The sequence below is a fragment of the Trematomus bernacchii genome, unplaced genomic scaffold (genome assembly GCF_902827165.1).
Source record: "Trematomus bernacchii unplaced genomic scaffold, fTreBer1.1, whole genome shotgun sequence".
In the NCBI taxonomy this organism is placed as follows: domain Eukaryota; kingdom Metazoa; phylum Chordata; class Actinopteri; order Perciformes; family Nototheniidae; genus Trematomus; species Trematomus bernacchii.
Window position 1 is genome coordinate 321,595 of NW_022987942.1, and position 20,833 is coordinate 342,427.

Consider the following 20,833-nt stretch of genomic DNA (forward strand, 5'->3'; position numbering starts at 1 on the left):
ATATCTGTGTATCTCAATGGAACGGCAATTGCCTGGATTACATGTCAAATCCTCATATAGAGTGGAAGCATGTCCCAACTGGTCAATGACGTTTCTGACAATAGCCTCAACCTGAGAGGTGTCATTTATCGCTTTTGAAATGTCCATTATGCCCTATGAATGGCCTTTAAGATAGACTTGGACAAATGGCCAAACAACCATGCATTTTAGTGGTTTAATGCTACCAAGACATAGAAGTGGTCAGGAAGAAATATCACATTTGAGACTAGAGATAGTAACCTCAACTTTCGCGGAGTGGGGGGCATCATTTGTGACAATCATACTTATTTTAATTGGTAACGACCACAACATCTTCTGTTGGGCATCGACAGAAAAACGACCAGGGAACCATATCGAGAGAAAGAGGGGAGATGTCGAGATGGTTCCAGGTGCGCATCTGCACTGCTCTCATCCTGGTCCTGTTGCTTCCCTAGGAGCAGCCATCTCCCGGCAGCTGATGCCTGTGTCCCCCTACTCCAGGGCAGGGTAGGGGCTGGGGCTGGGGCTGGGGCTGATGCGGTAGCTAAGCTAGAGGCTAGCGTTAGCAGCTATAGCAGGTGATTGCTGCAGATCTGCAGAGGACATTCGGGGGTTGCTGGCTTCCCATCCACCCCACATCAGGGTATGACCATATATTGTATACTAGAGGCCATCAATACGTCTCCAATATGTAACAATACATTCATCCCCCATATCTACCTTATAGTCAACCGGCATCTACTTGGTGTCGTGCATTAACTCAGAGCAGGTCGCGATACCTCTGCTACTGAAGCGCGCGCGCGCACCGCGCACACACACACACACACACACACACACACACACACACACACACACACACCCCTTTATGACCAACCCAAGACTTACTGAACTCGGCAGATGGTTAGCTGTTACAAACGACCGTCATGAGATGAATTAGAAGGGCAGGGGGCTGATGGCATAACGTTAGACTTGGAGGACATTGCATGTTCCCAAAACGGGTTAACGTTATGTAGTCCATCACCATAATGCACGGCTCAGCTACTGTAGCTAAGGCAGCCAAGCCTTAATTGTTCAACACGATCCATTGTCCAGCACCGACGTTAACACATCTATTCCACCGAAGCCTGCCTACTGCCCCACCAGCCTCTGGAGTACCAGAGGAATGGGGACACGAGGCCGGGTGACAGGGGCGAAAAACGTATGAAGGGGTAACATAATGCTACATGAAGCTGTTACCACTATGTAACTGTCACGCCTCTCACATATAGATTCAAGACAATAATCAACTAACTCCAAATTCATAGATGAATAACAAAAAAAGAAAACGCCGACCGGCAATTCCTTACCTCAGGCAGTGTGTCGAACCAAGTTCCGCGTAGCAGCCATGTTCGGAACCCCTATCTCCCTCTGTCCGCACGAACCGAGCCCCCTCCCCCGGGTCAGTCGTACCTCTTCCACAGCAGAAATCCAAATAATGTATCGTAGAATTATCAACCGATTAAATCCCGGTGAGATTAATTCCGAGTAAAATGTGGTTATTCTCCGGAGCTCAGAGAGCGGGTTGTCGGACTGATTGCCGGCGCAGCACGGCTAGCCGTGCCTAAGGGGAGGTGGGCAGCCCGCAGCTACCACCACGGACACCTCGAACTCAGTCTTCTTCTATCCGGCAAACTTCATTTACTCGTTCGAGATTGATTCTCAGATATACAAGATGCTACCATAAAGCGTGGGCCTGGATATACAAGCCAGTCAGCTATTTAAATTAATTTAAAGGCAAGACGCTAACATTAGCTAGCTATTAGCTAGCGTGCTAGCTGTCTAATATAATACTGCCATTGGAATTTGGAGGAAGACAGTCCGCACACTGCAGGCTGCTTGGCGGGCAACGGCCAGCCGATTGGCCGCTGGAAAATACAGGCAGACTATGAAGAACTAAATATATTTTAGCAGGCACAGCTACAGCTAGCTCTTTGCTGGCCAGCCCCTCTGTGATGTTAATATCGGTCAAAGGAGAGGGGCTGCATTGAGAGCGCACTCCCGACACAAGGCAAGTACGGCCCAGCGCGTTCCAGAGACATTTCCCACAAAATGGCTGCCAAAACAAATCTGCCGTCGAGTCACAAAACTTTACTTCCAAACGCGGCTCTTTACATCAGTTTAACCGTCTTAGTAGCAAAAACGAGATCCGAATTCCTGCCGATTCATCAATGTACAAGGCAGTTAACATTGAATGGACATCCCGCGATGCTACATTTAACCAAGACGTCTGCAGCACTGTCAGAAGTTAATGTTGCTGAAATGAAAGGACTGCAGCCAAAAAGTTTTGAGTCCTAAATCCAATTTACAGATACCAGTATGGACATCTGGCCGAGTGGAGACGCCGCTGCGGGACCAACAATGAACTGACAAGTCGCTTTTGGAAATGTGTGCAGTAATAGTAGACGTACGGTATTTTCATGAATGTTTGGATGAATGACAATAGTTTATATACAGTGTAAAATTAACATTTCCCATTATGTTTGTAGCTATACATGGTCATTTAGTCAAAGATTACCAATCAAGGAAAACAATCATAAACATTTTATTAAAACAAAGTTGCCGTTTATGTCAAAATATATAAACTGTTCAAAGCATACATTGTTTCAAGTTACATCCTTCTGCTCCTTCCTCAAACACAAAAGCGATACTTTCATCAAATGACAAGTTTATGTGAAAAGGTCACAATCTATATATATGTCTGTACACGCAGGGTCAATTTTACAACCTCGCCAGTCAACAGATCAGCATTAAGGGATCTTTACCCACAAAGTAATGGTATTGTTCACACAACATAAGACCATTTTATTTTACCATACGCAAGTTCTGACAGATTATTATTTAACACTAAATATAGTAGCCAGTATGAGTGGGATGTGCCAACCCATACAGGATTGTATTGTCTGGAATCAGAAGCACCCTGATAAGGGCCGTTATAAGAGCAAGGGACCAGCCAAAACATGTCATTAAGAAAAGGACCTTCAGTAAGAAAAGACTCCGGAGCTAAGAAAAGTGATAAAATATTGAAATAAAAATCAATAGCAACAAAAAAACCTCACTGGAGCCAAAGTCAAACCATGCAGTAGATATGCAAACTGGCATAACTGCACACAAGTTTTTCTACAAAGGTTTAACAGTTTATCCTGTCTGCTTAAATACACATGGTAAGAGTAGGACATTGTTCACAGATGAATTAAGTATCCCCAACACATAGGATATTTAACACATCGTCCCTATCGTCCTGGTGTAATAAGGGTGGTCCAGCTAGACATTAACATTTACATTTTATAAAACCTACAAACAACTGACATGACTTGTTCCAATAGTGCCATCAACTCAGATCACAGTCCCTGGCTAAATGGTCTCCAAGTTATACAATGTGCTCCCAACCTTATCAGTAATACAACGACTCCAACAGCTGGATGCTGGCATCAGTTAACTTAAAAAAAAAAAAGGGATCCCCTCTGAATCCGACCCTCATGACATGACAGGCGGATATAGGGCAAGGGACAAGTAGAAAAAGTAGATGGTGGTTGAATATAGTCATCAGTTCCTGCCTTCCTTCACACCTCATTTCTTGTCTTTTGGTGGAGCTCTGTGGAAAGAAAGAATAGAGCATGTTAGCACAGTATATCAAGAGCAGGCCATGTACAGTATATGTACAGCTGACTGCAGCGGTTTGTTCGGAGGGGAAGGTCTGAATGTATGCGTCAACCTGTCACCATAACTCAACTCGGGGAACATTAGTAGGGAGGGGAAACGGCTAAACCGCAAAGTCCCAGTCAGAGCTCCAGAGCAGTACCATGAATATTTGTTCATGCAAGTTTACTTGTTCCAAATTCACCATATTGAGAACCTAAACTCTGCCCAAAGTAAGATCTGACTGACTTCAAGTTAGCCCCTGCACTATACTCTCATCCCTCAGACTTTGAGAGACTTGGCAGGGTAGAGCAAAGCCAGTGACCCCACTTGTGTAGCAAGATCTGGAAAAGTATATAAATTAATTCTTAATTTACTTTGCAATGTGAAGCAATTGGACGTTAGCCTATCTGTATCAACAAAGCCGGTGTCAGTGTTGCAGTAGGGGAGAAACAATCAGATTTGACCCTAATCAACTTGTGAGCAAAACATGGATTATCATTGAATCATTTAATATCTGCAACCAAATTAAACTGTATGCAATTAACGGTTTCCCATGGCTGGTAAAGCAAAACTAGAATATTTATAATAAAAAAAATTAAAAAAATTAAACTACCAACAATACTCAAATTTACAGTGAGGTAGTATTAGCAACATTCGTGCTGTGCTCAGTTTTACCAACAAATAAAGTGATTTAAATAATCTGGAGAAAGTGATGGTTTGTTAGTGTGCTTCTCTTTACACTTTGCTACCACACCATTAATTAAAATTAGCAAGTTTTTTTTAGGACATTTGTGACATGTGGTGAAAATGTTACCATTTTAATAATCCACCAGATGGAGCTGTAGGTCACAGCATCAACTCAAACTGGGATTTTTAAAACATATGAAAAATGTAAGATTATTCTGAGTATTGAATACTGTGTGGATTAAGTAATAACACATAAAATAAAGATCAAGTTAATTTTGTCGATAATGATTTATAAGCTTTTTGAGATTATAGCAGCCCCAGCAGGCAGAATGACCCTGGGGTTTGCTGCATACCAGACTCAGTTGATAGCTGAAGAAAAGATGCTTTATAGTTTGGATAAAATAGTACACTTTTTCATAACTTGAAATATGAAGTTAGGCAATACGTTTGCTGATGTCCATCCCAAACTTTTCCTAAGCAAAATTATGTGAGTATCTGAAAAACTTAACACCTGTGCGACTGGATCAAATTGGATGGGAAGTTTAAATTAAAAACACAAACATGTGTCCACACACAAGTTATCCAAGGAATTCAGGTATTGTGAGAGAGAAGTCTTATTTGGGCGTACCTGTAAATGCCGACCACCACAGCGTGGTCTCTCTCATAGGGCTCCAGTGTGAGCTGCTCCTGTGGCTTCATGTTCTCCCCAGCCATCTTCTTTACCTCTGAGGCAAACACTGCCTCTGGAGGCGCTGTTGAGTCTATACAGTTGGCCTAAAGAAATACAATTGTACATGCACTGTTAAGAAACAACAAACAAATCAACTGAGTTCCTGTGGATTTCAACAGAGGTCCAAGGGAACATTTCTTAATTTACAACATCTGAAAAGCAACTTTCTAATCACCTCTTGTTACACACATTTAATTTACAGACACCATAGCTGGAGTTAGTATTTCATGCATTATGGCTGCTTAAGTGTACCTTAATAGAGATAACAAAGTGTCCTCCATTCTTCAGGAAGTTATGAGCGTTCAAAGCAACAATTCTTGTCTGGTCAGGCTGGGCAACATCAGCAAAAATCACATCCACCATGCCTACAGAGGGAGAGAACATTACAGTCAGAATCACACATTTATGTTAGAGTGGATTCTATCCAACTCCGTGTTTGCTGTGAGCTTTATGCTTTTTCCACTGTCTGACAATAGGCAGATCTTTAAAGTTACATGAAAATGGTGAACTTTGGGTAAATTGGTCATGTTAAGTACTTGGTTGTGTTTTCAGAACACATGGCTGTGGCTTTGGACTACCTACCAACAAGCATGCGGTATTTGTGTGGGTGGCGGGCATCTTCGATGATGGGAATGATGTTGGTGCGTTTCTTTGCCACGTTGAGAAGGTCACGACCTGAGCGATGGGAAAACTCGACAGCGTAGACCAGCCCCTCCTGAAACACAAGACACAGGTTACTATAAAGGTAACATTTAGAGCTGGTAAAAAATAAATATACACCCTCAGTGAAACAAGTCATTCTATATTATGTGATGCTCAGCTTAGTCTTACATTAAGGTTTAACTCTGCCCAGTGATCTCTACATTTTAATTTAGAAGTCTTTCATGTTAAGATCTTGGCACAAGTCATTTTAACACTGAACCTTTGGCAGACTTTGGCAATTATTTGCTTGTGTCCAACCTTTATTTTCAGCATATCAAATGTGTTTACTAACAGTGGAAAGATAATGTCTTCCAGAGATATCAGAATTATGTTGGTTGACCAGTCTGAGCTTAAATACAAATAAAATGTGTTTTTGTAAAAAGATGATTTAAGTTCAAAGGAATGCTTGGAGAATAAGTTCTTGTGGGAATTTGTGAGGCCGTAGAATTGTAGATGTAGCTGCCATATTTTAGCATTTATTAAAATACACCAGTACATTTTTAATAATTTAATTAAAATCAAATTAAGATTAACAAATTCCATTTAGGAATAAACTGTCCTACTCAGTGTGTAGTACTCACCGGTCCAACAATGTCAGAAACGTGGGACACCGTGGTGCCAGAGGCAGCTCCCAGGTACATGACCTTTGAGCCGGGCTTGATGTGGATCTGGTCAACTCCTCCCAAGATGGCTGCTGCCAGCTTTGAACGGAACGGATTCCAGGCTCTGTACTCAATCTTTGTTTCTCCTTCCTAACAGACAAAGAAAGACATAAAAAGATAATCAGAATTTACAAAACATGTAACACTTTACTCCATAGTTGCTGCAACATTCACAAACAAAGACAAGCGTCCTATCATCAACAGAGCACCATATTTTACACAAGCGCAAACTAGAGTATTGGTGGCATGGTAACATACGGCTCAATGAGCTGGCAAAGGGTTACTTTGAATTAGGATTCATTACTTCCTGCCAAGACTGTTTCACACAACCAAGGTTGCAGCTAAAAATAAAGATGATAAATGCCATTATTGATCAAACCAACATCCTTTTAACAGATGTACAATGATAGACAGTTCCACTAAGTGTATATGAGGCAGTGATATAAGCCTGCTAATTAAGAATGTGAAGTTTCTGCCGCCTTGCATTTCCATTCCAACTTTATTTATATAGCACAACTGAGTTGGTCAACTGAGTTGACCAAAGTGCTGTACATCAATAAATATATAAAAAGCCGCATAAATACATTTAGACAGAACCAATAGGACAACAACCAAATGTAATTGTGTATTATCATAGATCTGAGCACAGGGCTTTGATTAGTCAATAGGTGGTGTTTTACAAAAGTAGATCTGTTTACCACAATATGCCACTTAAAGCTTCACACCTACAGGGTTAACGAACCATGGCGTTTTACTCCGGCCAGAAGTAAACTACTGTCTTAGGACTGAAACTCGGGGTAAGACAGTAGTTACTTGATAACATCAAGACCTGCTTTGTACAACAGACTTTAGGACTGACGCACAAATGTACTTTGTATTTGACAAACAGATAATTCATGCATCGTTTTCAATGCAATAAAGGTCTAAACTGAGAGTGTCTCACCTCAACACTCATCCTCTTTTCTCCATACACTGACTCCCCAACCACCATGTTTCTGGTCACCAGGGCATCCTCCTTCCCTCTGCAGATGAACACACCTGAGTGGACACAAAACAAATCACCTGTCAGAACTAAAGGACATATTTAGTCTGTTAAACATAGGTAAATAGTCAGACAGATAATAGTTCCCACAGTTTATCTACAAGTGGATATATGCTCTCTTAAACCACAAACATTACATCTTCATTCGTAGATCTAATGAAAGCCATCTTTTTTGTTTTACGTATGAAAACTCCCAAGCACCTTAAGTGTTCTAGCACAAATATTATAAACGGTAATAATACAAACCTTCATGTCTGTGTGGCTCAACCGTGATCTTCTTTCCTGCTCCAAATCCTCCTCTGCCGCCACCCCTTCCTCTGGGGGCACCTCTGCCACCACCCCTTCCCCGGAATCCTCCACCATCTGGGGACCTGAATCCACCTGAAAACAGAAAGTTCGCAACTTAATTTATTGCATGGCAAAGGGTTAAATTCAACCAAAACTAACCTAATCACAAATAGATAAATATCTTACATCCAACAATTGCTCCAAATGGCTGTTGTCATGCCACATGTGATAACTTCAATATGTGCATGGTGTGATAATGCAGATGACTCACCTCTTCCTCCCCTGTCACCGAATCCTCCTCGTCCTCCCCTGTCACCGAATCCTCCTCGTCCTCTTCCTCCTCCCCGGTCACCAAAGCCTCCTCGTCCTCTTCCTCCTCCTCTGTCCCCTCCTCCTCCTCTGTCCCCAAATCCTCCACGCCCGCGAGGGGTGAACCCTGAAAAGCAAACACATAATGAGTGGTATTAGAAGGTTATGGGAACACAATAGGACTGCAACAACTGTGATTGGTCAGGTTGGGCTGCTTGAGTTCTCTCCTACTTGTTGCATGTGCAATTGTTACAATACAACAGAATATAATGGTAATATGCTGTAGTAGCTAACAATTGTGTATACAATCTTAACTTAATACACTACTAGTTAGGCGATATGAAAATGTTCTTGCTTGATGTTTTTAAAATCGTGTCGGGTCTGGTTGTTGCCAGTGGTGGCCAAAGCCCCGCCCCGTTCCGCTGAGCAGGGAATACAATGGACACTTTGCTGTGGTGAAAAAAGCATGGCTGCACGTGTGACTCAAGTAAACTGGGTTTACATGCCAACATGTAGACACTGTTGATATCCGTATAAAAAACACTATTGGATTTTCTTTGTCAATTCATTGTATGAAGATTTTCAAACTTTCATCAATTATATTGGTTAAGCATTCTGGAACTCAAAATACACGGAATAAAGGGTCCAGCGTCTTCGCAGTTTTACGTTACTTTAACATAATTTTCAACGCACAAGCACAGTTAACATTGCATCTACAAAACTAAGGTGACTCCTAAAACACTGATTTACAGTTTCCAGTAAATACAAACGAGGTTTCGACGCGAGCGTATGTTAGTAGAAACTATCGATAACCACCTAAAATAGTGGAACACAGTATACAAGAAAAACGTTTTCAGACAGAAACACTAAACCGAAACACTGCTATGTATAAATGAGGTTGCTTGCATAGAAGGACGTGTCTGGTTGTGTTCAGCTCGTGGAGCTAACACGTGTGCTTTACTTTAGTGAGTGCTGCGCCGCGAGCTGCTACTGAACGCAATTTAGCCGTTTATTAGACCCTAACCGCACGTTTCTATATTTATATTTATAGTCACAGCGATCCTAGTTAACGGAGAAAGCGCCCATACACGTTATTTAACTTGTCTTTGCGCGGCCAACAGTTTACCATGAGGTAAACGGAGCCGCATGGCGGTGTAGGCCACGCTCACATCAGTGCCTTTAACTTTAACGCAGTAGCTTAACCACAAATACATGATGATCTAACTTGTTAACATTACTTTAACACGATGGCTTACTGTACCTGGACTCATGTTTTCTGGTTTAGCGTGTTCTATCAATGCAGCCGACGGTCCTCTTTGCTTCCTCCTCTCTGTGTCTCTTCCTCACAGTGACTCTCTCTGCGTGGGACAGCAGCACGTGTGAAGTCTCCTCACTGATTCACTTCTTTTCGTGAGGCTCCACCACAGAGCACAGGGGACACCAGCGCCACCACCTGGTCTGGGGGACTTATAGATAAAGTTCAATAAATGCTGAGGGAAAAACCAGCAACTTTTTACTTTCTGTATTGTCGACAGAACCTTGTAAGAATGTGAAGGATAAAGCCAGAGCTGCTTAAAAAAATCCTGGTGTTGCTGCCGTTTTTGTTAAACCGGCAAATAAGTTCAGTGCTGACTGTAGTCACTGGTATAGCACTTTCTGTGAGGATATCTAAATCTATCCAGAATGTAGTGAAACCCTTAATAAAGTCTATAGTGTTATTCACAAGCTGAGCAGATTTTACATAAGCAAACGTCAGAATGAAAACTTATAATAAAAAAGAAACAAGTAACAAAATAAATTCCCAAAAATCATTAAGTTTGAATAAGTTAATCACTAAGATGTAGTAGGAATAGTATACACTATGGATAATGGATGATTGCAAGGTTTATGATGTTCAGTTTAAACCATAGACTGTATATATAAAGGTTTAAACCAGTACTTAAAAATGCCTACTGATGATCATGATTCTGTCTTCAGGTGCAGATGGAGTTCATTGAAGAAAGAAATGTGGAGGCGAATTTCTTTTGGTCTGATTTGTTTATATTGTGAGCTGTGCACTTTGGATCTGATTCTGAGGTCTCTACAAGAAGCATCATTTTGCAGCATTTCACTGAAACATAACTAAAATCCTGGCGGAAATTGAATGATTCAACGAAGGCTATATTGGGTTTTAGTTCATAGTATATATTTAACTCAGATTCTTTACACATTCAAAATAAATCCTGTTCTAAGGAAACCACTTGGGTCCAAGTCTATGATGATAAATCAACCTGGAAATGGGTCTATTATGAATTAAAAACTAAGATTGCCAACACTGATGACAACAGATTTCTGCAGTTTCCTGAAGTAAACTGGGTGAACTATATATTAAAAAATAAATAAAGTGTCTGTTTCATCCTAATGGTTAATAATATCCCTTTCAACACTGCAAAGCCTGAAGCCTCAAACTGCCATTTTCCTGTTTAGCGAATGTAGGCTACCTCTATGGTGCCAGAGGTTTTGGCCCGAGACATGCTTTTGTTTTGCTGATCAGGGTCTGATAATAAAAATACAATGATGTGAAGAGTAAAGAAACAATAACACATAACATTATAGGTTCACTAATGTGATCATACTTTAAACTCAAGAAATGAATAGCACTTCAATGAAAAGTAATCACCTAAGTATTGTACTGCAATTTAATTTAATTGCATTTTTATTTTTATTTCTTCAGTTGGGTTAGGGCACATGTGTCAAACTCAAGGCCCGGGGGCCAAATCCGGCCCGTGGTAGATTTAATTTCGGCCCGCAGGATAATTTCTAATTACCATTAGATCTGGTCCGCCGGTATATTGCACGCACACCTTCACTCAATCCTGAGGATTTCCTCAGCTCAGAGCCTTGCACTTTTTTTCTTGAGACAACAGGGCATGTTTGTTTTTTTCTTTGAGGGAAATTGTTTTTTTGAAGCTGTTGGTTGGCCTGTGGAAAAATGTAATCATAAGAAATGACTCTGGAAAAGCTGCAGATCGAGCCATAAGAAATGAATGCAACTGATTATTTAATGTTTAATGTTATTTTTATAAGCAATCATTTAAGCTGTGTTAGTTCCAGGTTTAATATGTGCAATGAGTTCATTTCAATAAGTTTTGCAATACACATTGAACCAGTCCGGCCCTCGACTAGTACCGATTTTTTTATTTTGGCCCACTGTGTATTTGAGTTTGACACCCCTGGGTTAGGGGTCCTTTGCACTGGCCTGCTGATTGTACATGTCAAATTTCAGAGGAAGTTACTTTCACCAGTTCTCACTTGACCCTGCATTGAGGCTCTACAGCTAAACTAATACTGAACCTAATATTTACAATCTAGTCGACTGTGGAGCACCGCTGGCGAGTGCCGGAAACACTTGAAACAGACTATTCCTCAGTGGCGACTGGTCATTAGGGGCAGGTGGGGCACAGCCCCACCTGTAAATAATGATTACAAAAAATGCAAAAAAATAAATTAAAATAAAATAAAATATATTTTAAGATCATGTTTAATCATCTGATTCGTCTGTACATTGCTGTTTTAGTCTGTGTTCTTCTAATTAGTGTCTACAGTGTGTGCCTATTGAGCTGTTTAGAGCCATGTGGGACAAAACCCGATCATGCCCCTCCCTCTCACTGTCTAAGTGAATGGTGACTGTAAAAACTACACTGCGCATGCTCAGAGTATTTTCCTATTTAATGTGTGTGGCAAAAAAATAATGACCATAGGGGCACTGAGCCATATAGAGAGGCGAAGTCCCTCCCCTTCCGGTTGAGCTCCATGGGACCTTATTTCGGAAAAGTTATGCATTGAAGTCAATGGAGAGAGAAAGATTATCTTTCGATCCCGTTTGAATTAAGCTACGAATTACACATATGATGTTTGTCAATTTAAAAGATAATTTTACAAGTCAAAAAAATAAAAATGTGTTGTAAAACTGTGAAGTAACACTTTTTTTGTGTGAAACCGCTCAATGAACTACATCTCCCGTCTCGCACCACACACCAAGACGGCCGTCACGTTGGCACATTTCACTTCTTTCTTTCAGAATGAGGCGAAAAGTATTAAAAGAGGTGAAAATCACTACAAGTCTGGGCATGTTGAGAGCTGTACATACACACAAGGGGAGTTAGTCGGTTCCGTAAGAGCCAGCATGCGGGACCGGGATTCTGGGATTTGTAGTCTTTCTAGTTGCGTATTTTTCATAGTCTTATATTTCAACAGTTTTACGACAAACTGTGACTTTTTTGACATGGAAATGATTATTTAAGATTGACAAACATCATATGTGTAATTCGTGGCACAATTCAAACGGGATCGAAAGATAATCTTTCTCTCTCCATTGACTTCAATACAAACTTTTTCCGAAATAAGGTCCCATGAGTCCCACCGGAAGGGGAGGGACTTCGCCTCTCCACCATACGTCATCTCACATAATTCAGAGCTGATTGGCTGTAAGTACGTGTGCCGCGAAAAGTGTGGTGTGTGAAGAGGAGACGAGAGAGGTGCAGTGACGCGTCCTAAAACCCGGAAGTAAGCTGAGCATGGCTTCCCTCGACAGAAAAGCAATGAGATTTCTCCATAGGATTTTAGAAAATAGCTCGAAATAAGATCTGTGGGAAACGTACCTGTTAGATAAATGCACGTTTTGTTCAGCCGGATAATATCCACATGTCTACCCTACTTTTATAATGTTTTTATCATAAATCTATCGATTAGATTTATGATAGACTTTTGAAACTACAAGAAGATAAGGAGGACTTTTACAAAAAAGTAATAGAGATTTTTGTCCAGAAGGATAGGCAAATGGACTTCATCTTCAAGTCAAGGTAAGACCGCAATTGTATTGAAAATGGGATCTTACTAAGAGAGAACAATTCAATATTTAAATGATAAAATTACATTTTTTGGGTATCCTTTTGTTGAACTGTCTGTTTAAAATTAATCGAAGCATCAGACAAAAAAAGCTTTTGAAAATAATATTATATTTTGGTTTAGGTCAAAATATAATATTTGTAAACCTGAAGAGTCAGTGCCAGTGCCTCACCAGCCATGAACCTCACTGCAGAAGCTTATATATAGACATCTAAGTTTTTTGTGCCCCACCACTTTTGTACATATAAAAACGCCACTGCTATTCCTACACAAGATCAGAGTACTTCTTCCACCTCAAACTCTTCCATTAACACCCTGAGTAAGTTTGCAGCTGTGTGTTTTACTCCACTTTGTTGTAAATAAAACTGCAGCAGCTTGACCACAGAACGTGAACGTTGTGATCAGCTGATTTTGCGCAGTTCTCCAGTGTGTGCGCGGGGCACAGAATGTGCAAAGGGGAGTCTCCCTCCGTAGCCAGTTGGCGTAGTTTTGGGCCTTGGCAGGCACAATTCCGTTGTACACACCAACGTTAACAGCAGCCCCGTCTGTGCACACGGCACCAACTCTGTCGTCCAGTAATCTAGCGCCTTCTGGAAAAGCTTCACAAGTCCGTCGGTACGCAAAGGCGCTGAAACAAGTGACGTTACGCATTTCAGATGTTTGCCGCGCATGCGTACCTGCGTACCAGTTATTGCTTGACAATAAAGCCTTGTTTAAAACCTAGATTTTAGTTGTTCTCTTTTAGTCTTAATGCAAACAGAGAGCTTTGGTTCACACTCCAGTTAAGTAGGCGGCGGTAATGTACCGAACACGATAATTGCCATACGTCATTAAACAAAAAGAAGAAGAAGTCTACCGAGCTGCAATCATAATACAGCCCGGCGGGGCGCGGCAGAGCGGCTGCTTGTCTCACAAAAAATAGTCGTAGAAGAAGAACACAAACACATGAGCTAAGCTAGCGGTTCTCCGGTGAGGACAATATTACTGTTTTACTGTTTGTTGTCAACGGGCCAACTTAACAACTACCCTTACCTGTTAATTATTGCAAGTCATTCATAGCCAAACAACAACTGCTGTTTGTTATGCTTTGTATGCTAGCTGAAGTAGCTAACTGCAGCCATGTTGTGTTTCTGTCATTGAGTAACTTTAGCAAACAAGGCTAAAGCTTTAACCTTAACCTCCCCTCTGACCCTAATATTTTTAGTTTGATAAGTAAGCTAACTTTTATTGGCCTTAAGTTGTATACATTACATTTTCATTTCATTTTTATACGCTTTGGTCAGTCTGATATTCCTCTTCAAAGTTGCTCTCTGATTGGGATGAATGTACATCAAGTGAAAGCTACTTTGATGTGAGACCTGCCATGGACTGTCTGCAGAGAAGAGCTCGTGAGGATTTAATGCACATCTGTTGACACGCGGTCAGTCAGTGATGGCTGTCAACTCCCTGCTGAGATGCTCCATCAGGTAACCCACGCTGCTGTGACGTGTGCATGGTGTATGCTAGAGCTGTGTCAGCTTCAGCCTCACATGTGTTGTGACATGTAAGCCTCACATGTCACAACACATTTGGTGATTTGGTGATCTCAAGGTGATGATTCTAGATAATAGTCAAGCCAGGATCAAGGAATGTCTGTATCAAATGTTAATAAGTGCATTAAAATGTTTGACAGACTGAATGTTCCCCTTTTCAATGACATAATGCAACCATATGTGTACACAAAACATTACTACAAACTATATTAAACACTAATGATTAGAGTTTATTTATTGTAAGTCATTTATCAAATACAAATGCCAAACAGTTGTGTACATCCTCTGTAGTGTGCCAATTATCCAGCTTTCATCTCTCACTATTTAAACTGAAACCACGCAGGCTTGAAACTGTTGTTGAGACAAAAATACAATTGAGTGATTGCACATTGGCCTCTTCGTTTGCAATAAGCATTTTTAGTTTTTATAGGGTAAACAATTGGTTGAAGAACAACCTATAATTTGATCAACAATCAAAATAATCTACATGTAAAACTGTGTGACAATACATACTATACTTCCATATTATTATAAAACGAGTCACCTTCCTGTGTTTCTGAGCAGGCTGCAGAGGAAGCGTGTAGCCACACATTTAGCCCAGCAGAGAGCGCTGTCGGGGGCAGAAGCTGTCACTGCTCTCAGACCCTTTTACTTTGCAGTCCATCCTGACTTCTTTGGTCAACACCCCATGGAACGGGTAGGTGTCTAGTATATTATCACGTGTTTAAATGTTCTGTTGAAAAGATAACAACGCTAAAATCACAAGACCAATCATCATCATGTAAAGAGGAGATTCCCCACACTGTGTAACACTGAGTGGTGTGTTTTACAGGAAGTCAATGAGACTTCATTGAAGAGGCTGAATAGCTTTCTGGACCACCTGCAGAAGCCCGGCTCACACTCAGTCCGGCCAATGAAGCTCACTTTTTATGTCAGGGACACGAAGGACAGCAGCGATGTGCAGCCAGACCTCCTGGCCTCAGGTACACTTTCATTAATACTGCTCATAGTATTTCATCTATCTTTACAGATGTTTAACCTTCCCTATCCTCAGGGTTCCGCTCAGTGAGCTTCACCCTGCACACATACGATGTCCTGAGCACAGTGTTGAACGTGTTGAAGTCCTGCAGCCTGCCCACTGAGCACATGAAGGATCTCAAAACAAGTGTAGAGACATCTAAGAGACCACCTGAGGGGGGGGTGCCTTTCTACAGACCTATTCGATGGCATAAGAGCTACTACAGCTTCACTGGATTCAAAGACCCTGAGCAGGAGCTGCAGCAGGCCAGGAGGGTGGAGCCCACTCTCATGTTAGTAACAGTGAATGCACATACAGTACATAACATAGACTTCACTACTTTTTTGATACAAACTAAAATATGATAGAGAGTTCAGTCCAAACTGTTGTTTTATGCATTTTGTTTACCTATAGTTCAAACAAACATGGTACATGTCAATAAGCATAAGTATGTGTTTTTGAACTCCGTAAAGAGGCAGGCTAGCCGTTTCCCCCTGCTTTCAAGCTTTATGCTACGCTAGGCTAACCACGTCCTGACTCCACTCTCATCACAGACATGGGACATCTTCTCATCTCACTCTTGGAAAGATAATAAATGTTTCTCATGAAGCAGAATAATGAAAGTAAAGTAACCCAAAGACCTAGGGGACCATTCTTGAATATTCTAAACGATCTGATGGACAGGCATTTACCATTCTTGTAGCAAACTATTTACATGTCCAGCATTTAAGGAGAAAACAATCATTAAGTAGAGGTCTTTTTGCTTGTGTCCACCTGATGAATCCATTATTTACACTCTTTTAGCTCTGTGTTGGTCTTTTCCAGCTCAGTAGCTGCTAAATGCTCTACTATGTTCACCCGCTAGTTTCTAAAGGCCAAGTCATGGTTTCAACAAGTAACTGAGTGCATGGACTGTAGCTTTATAGAGTTGTCAGAGTGGTTTCTTATTGCCTTTTCTTTGTCAGCTTGTGGCTGAGAAACAATGAGCCTAAGGCCACGAAGAAGAATACTGCTAGTCTTCCTCGGAGAGAAGAGCTGAACAGACTGAAGAATGAACTTAGTCGCAAGTTGGATCTGTCCGACATCAGGTACACTCAACTCTACTCAGTATGATGGGAAACTGTAGTCCTGAACGATGTGAGGAGCCTTGTTCTTGCAAAATGATTAACCGCTTACCAAGAGAGTAACTGATGTCATTCTAATTTGGTTAGAGATTGAGCAGTCAGCAGTGAACCCTGCTCCTCTGCAGAGTATGATTTAAATGAAGCACGCACCACATATGGTCAATTAGAGGCAGATAATAGAAAATGTATATTATCATGTGTTTGTGTCATTACGACAAAAACATATTGATAGTATTTATCGGTCAATAATAGGAAGCCAAATTGCATCCATTGAGTTAAAGAGGCCCTATTAGGGGTTTTCATTTCCCTGTAGTGTTATATAGGTTTTTGTGCATGTCAATGGTCTGCAAAGTCCCCTCCTAAGACGCTTCCATTCGACTCCTTTGTTTACTTCTGTTTCAAAGTGACCTCACTATGTTATACTTGAGCTTATATTGGCTATCGCTCCAACACATTGTAGGTGATAGGCTAAGGGGCGGGACATATGAAGATGAAAAGAGGTGCTGCAGCACAGGCAGTATGAGAAAAATAAAGAGCTTTTTGAACATTAAAGCATGAAAACATGTCACAGTAGAGACACTACATACTAATATGAACCTGAAAATAAGCATTACATGTCCTCCTCAGCTGAGGATAATAAACTACAGATTATAAATCTTTTTTAAACCCACAAAATGTGAAATCATTGGTCATCTTATCAGTAACAGCTCCATAAATCCATATTGTGCATCCCTAATCTAAATGAGTAGTAAAGGTTTTTATGGGGACTGGGCATGAAAAAGTAAGAAACTGTACGTTACCATGACAATGACATGAGTTGTGTGGTGCAGGTGGCAGCGCAGCTGGGGGGTGGCCCACAGGTGCTCTCAGCTTCAGAGTCTGAGCCGGCTGTCCCAGCAGGACCCCGGGGCCCTTAGGAACCTGCGAGGTAAACACAGGCCCTGTTCTGATCTCTCCATTAAACCACCCACTCATTCAGGGCTGCATTTCTGTCTGTGGGGTCTCCTGTGGGGTCTCCCTGTTTCTTAACCTGTCCTTTTCTAGTGTCTTAGGGTACATCCCATATCTCTTAAATATCATCTATGTTTCCCTCACTTGTGTCTTTTCTTAGTCCCTCCACCACCAGGGATTTCTTGAGGGATGCAAGGAAACCAAACGAGGATACTAGGAAATGTGTTTTTAGAGCTGGAGTAAGGCGACTTTAGTTTGTTGTGACAGTGGTTTGGGTTGTGGCTTTAACAGCTGCAAAGACTTTTGGAGGACTTTTTGACGGCTGACTTTCCTGCTGTTCTATTACTCATAAAAGGTCAAAAAAAGAACATGAACAATTCTCTGCATTTATTCTGTGTACTGTGTCCTGCTTATAGCGGCACGGGACCTTTTTCACCGGCAGACTGCATTTATATTATTTATTCATTTATTTTATTAAGAAAGTAAATGGTCCGTTTTCTTGTCCAGATGTCTTATTACATATATCACCTACGATACATTAAAAAAAAAAAAGGTACAGTATCAAACTTAGGAGTGCTGCACTTCACTTTAATCTATCATCAAACAGGTTAAAGGAGAAGACGGAAATATGTGGCAAGAGCTGCTATGCTGAGCGCACATCTCCAGTTTTGTGTTAGCTTCCAATAAAGCTATGGAAGGTTTACGTCAAAATAAAATCCACCACATGCTTTTTATTGACGCCCAAACCCTCATGGCAAACTAGAACAGAAGGTGTTCAACTGCAGTGTTATGCTGAACTGTTTTCACTTGGTGAGCTCTTACCAGCAAAACATGTAGAATTGGTGAACCTCCCTTTAATGGGCTGCTCCCCCCCTCCCCTCCAGGACACACGGTTATGTTTGCTGACCAGTCGGGGATGAACGCCTCTGGACACATCATGCTGGGAACCATGGACGTCCATCACCAGTGGACCAAAGTAATGCAGCGCAGTGCTTCTGCTGCCGGTGCTCTGTGTGCTCCTCTGTGTGCTCCTCTGTGTGCTGACGCTGCTCTGTGTCTCCAGATGTTCCAGCAGCTGCCCAGCTACCACAGCCTGCTGCAGCAGAGCGACTGGCTGAAGGAGAGGATCAGCCTCCTGCTGGGGGGGACTCAGGTGGTCCACAAGGAGAGGCTGGGCCCCATCCAGCCCATCACCGAGCACTACAGCACACTGAACACTTTCCACAAGAGCCTGATATCCCGCCGCCTCCGGCTGCACCCCCGCAGCATGCAGGGCCTCAGCATGTTGTTAGAGAAGTAAGCTGTCACATGACCATAGAACGCGGTTTTGTACTTTGACTAGGTAACACATCATGTGTTCTTTGTGTCAATCACAGTGACCGCACTAATCCCAGTCTTCATGAGATGGGGTACTTCATCATCCCTACCACCTGCGACCCCCCCAAGCTGCAGGTGTTCCTGCAGAGCCACGCCCCTGAGGCCAGGCAGCGCACCCAACGCAGAAACCAGTGAGTCAACACGCTTCATTTGAATGGATTCCAGTCACTCGTTGAGAGGAATCAACTGGCATTGTGTTTGAATCACTCTGAGCAGCGTCACAGCATGAAACCTTAATGTGCTGTCTATGGGGGGCTATACAGTGGTGCAGTGATGATGTCTTTTTTGTAGGCCGACCTTGGAGTTAGCATCGCAAGTGCTCCCTCAACAAAAAAATAAGCTCTTTGGCAAACACACTTGTTAGCAACAGGACAGACGCTTCAGAAAGAGGAGTATTTACTGACGTATTTGATGTCTTAGAGCATAATGTGAAAATCTCTCCAGCTTGTGTTTCAGGCTTTTAACCAGAAACACATTCAAAAAATTGTTGAGTTCGAGACGTGGGAACACAAAATTGTATAACTCAGTCATTTCAGGACTCATTCCTGCACCACTTATCGCTGCTGCTCCATATCCTCTGCTGATCACTGCAGCTCATTCCTCAGCTTTGTTACTGACCCACTCCTCTCTGTGTGCAGGCTGCAGGCGGAGGAGGCGGCTGTGTTGAAGCTCTGTCTCCACAACCTGTCTCTGAGTAGTCTGTCCAAAGAGCCCAGTGTGAGCTCCAGCCAGATGATCATGTGCTGCAACAGGCTAGTGGAGCAGCGCTCTCCCCTCATGCAGGGCCTCCACATCTGTGTCTCTCAGTTCTACTCTGTCATGCAGGACGGGGACCTTTGTGTCCCCTGGGACTGGAAGAGCTGAGACTCGGTCCATGTGCTGGACAGGGTGTTTGTTACAGCTGTAGAACAATTCAACAGGATCTTTGGTTGGATGTCAGGTGCTGTTCAGTCTCAAGGGAAACCTTTATATGGTTAGTGGTGCAGGCGAATCCAAGTAGAGCTCAATGGTTCCCCACCTCTAAGGACCTCTCAATGACACATACATTTATGCTGGATAGAATTCTGTGCTTCATCCATCCGTCCATCTTCTACCACTTAGGGGAGGAAGCAGTTCCAGCAGAGGGTCCCAAACTTCATTTTCCCTGGCCACATCAACCAGCTCTGACTAGGGGATTCCTAGGCGCTCCCAAGCTGGCGTTGAGACAAAATCCCTCCACCCGGTCCTGGGTTTGCCCCTCGGTCTCCTCCCAGCTGGACGGCCTGGAACAGGTGGCATCTTTACCAGGTGCCCGAACCACCTCCTTTCTATGCAAAGGAGCAGGGGCTCTACTGTGGAGTCCCTCAGCATGACCGAACTCCTCACCCTATCCCTCAGGGAGACGTCATCCACCCTCCAGAGGAAACCCACCTCAGCTGCTTGTATCCTCCATCTGGTTTCAGGCATGTCTTGTTTTTCAGATTTTCTTAAATGTTTGCTTTTCTTCTTGAATACTGGAGAATTGTAACTCTTCAGGAATGATATCAAAAATCTAAACCATAGTGTTTGCCTAAACTTTAAGGTTTCGGAGGCCTTAACTTGTGCAGTTTGACAGAGTGAGTATTTTTAATTGTTGCGTTGAGTGCACTGAGAAATGATGGCACTTTAAAATAAATAGTTTGTACAGAGTTCTCTGTTCTGATGCCCAATAAAACACTAATATAACTACATCTTTTATTGTATTAATTATTAGACTTTAACTATATATTGTTATTTTCTGAACAGCCTTTGAACCTTTGATTAGATCCACTGTTAATCTACTGTGGACAGAAAAGACTGTAGTATTAAG

At 42.1% G+C, this 20,833-nt stretch overlaps 3 protein-coding genes across 3 annotated transcripts in view; 1 reads left to right on the top strand and 2 right to left on the bottom strand.

Annotated features, from left to right (window-relative positions):
* Positions 1-2,083, bottom strand: part of dyrk1b (dual-specificity tyrosine-(Y)-phosphorylation regulated kinase 1B) — a 43,900-nt gene extending 41,817 nt beyond the window's left edge. The window contains exon 1 of the mRNA XM_034115574.1: positions 1,365-2,083. The gene's annotated coding sequence lies outside the window, so the exon portion shown is untranslated. The remainder of the gene's footprint in view (positions 1-1,364) is intronic.
* A 500-nt stretch (positions 2,084-2,583) lies between these two features.
* fbl (fibrillarin) lies at positions 2,584-9,537 on the bottom strand. Its single transcript, XM_034115575.1, has 9 exons — positions 9,378-9,537; positions 8,079-8,243; positions 7,766-7,900; positions 7,421-7,515; positions 6,397-6,567; positions 5,696-5,828; positions 5,366-5,478; positions 5,012-5,157; positions 2,584-3,649 (listed from the first exon to the last, which is right to left on the bottom strand). The coding sequence occupies exons 1-9, from the start codon at positions 9,385-9,387 to the stop codon at positions 3,625-3,627; spliced, it is 993 nt and encodes a 330-aa protein (XP_033971466.1). The 5' UTR covers positions 9,388-9,537; the 3' UTR covers positions 2,584-3,624.
* Positions 9,538-13,711: 4,174 nt separating this feature from the next.
* On the top strand, positions 13,712-20,817 carry tcaim (T cell activation inhibitor, mitochondrial). The gene is made up of 10 exons (XM_034115607.1): positions 13,712-14,469; positions 15,100-15,232; positions 15,368-15,518; positions 15,590-15,845; positions 16,519-16,641; positions 17,508-17,605; positions 18,513-18,604; positions 18,692-18,924; positions 19,005-19,136; positions 19,644-20,817. Exons 1-10 carry the CDS (start codon positions 14,435-14,437, stop codon positions 19,867-19,869), a joined length of 1,479 nt encoding a protein of 492 aa, XP_033971498.1. The 5' UTR covers positions 13,712-14,434; the 3' UTR covers positions 19,870-20,817.
* The last annotated feature ends 16 nt before the right edge of the window (positions 20,818-20,833 follow it).

Excerpts from the sequence above, each read along its gene's own strand:
- tcaim (XM_034115607.1), top strand. The coding sequence starts at position 14,435 with ATGGCTGTCAACTCCCTGCTGAGATGCTCCATCAG. Across the intron at positions 17,606-18,512 it reads GGCCCTTAGGAACCTGCGAG|GACACACGGTTATGTTTGCT; the intron begins GTAAACACAGGC and ends CCTCCCCTCCAG. Across the intron at positions 19,137-19,643 it reads CGCACCCAACGCAGAAACCA|GCTGCAGGCGGAGGAGGCGG; the intron begins GTGAGTCAACAC and ends CTCTGTGTGCAG.
- fbl (XM_034115575.1), bottom strand. Across the intron at positions 7,901-8,078 it reads CGGTGACAGGGGAGGAAGAG|GTGGATTCAGGTCCCCAGAT; the intron begins GTGAGTCATCTG and ends TTCTGTTTTCAG. Across the intron at positions 5,829-6,396 it reads TTTCTGACATTGTTGGACCG|GAGGGGCTGGTCTACGCTGT; the intron begins GTGAGTACTACA and ends CTTGTGTTTCAG.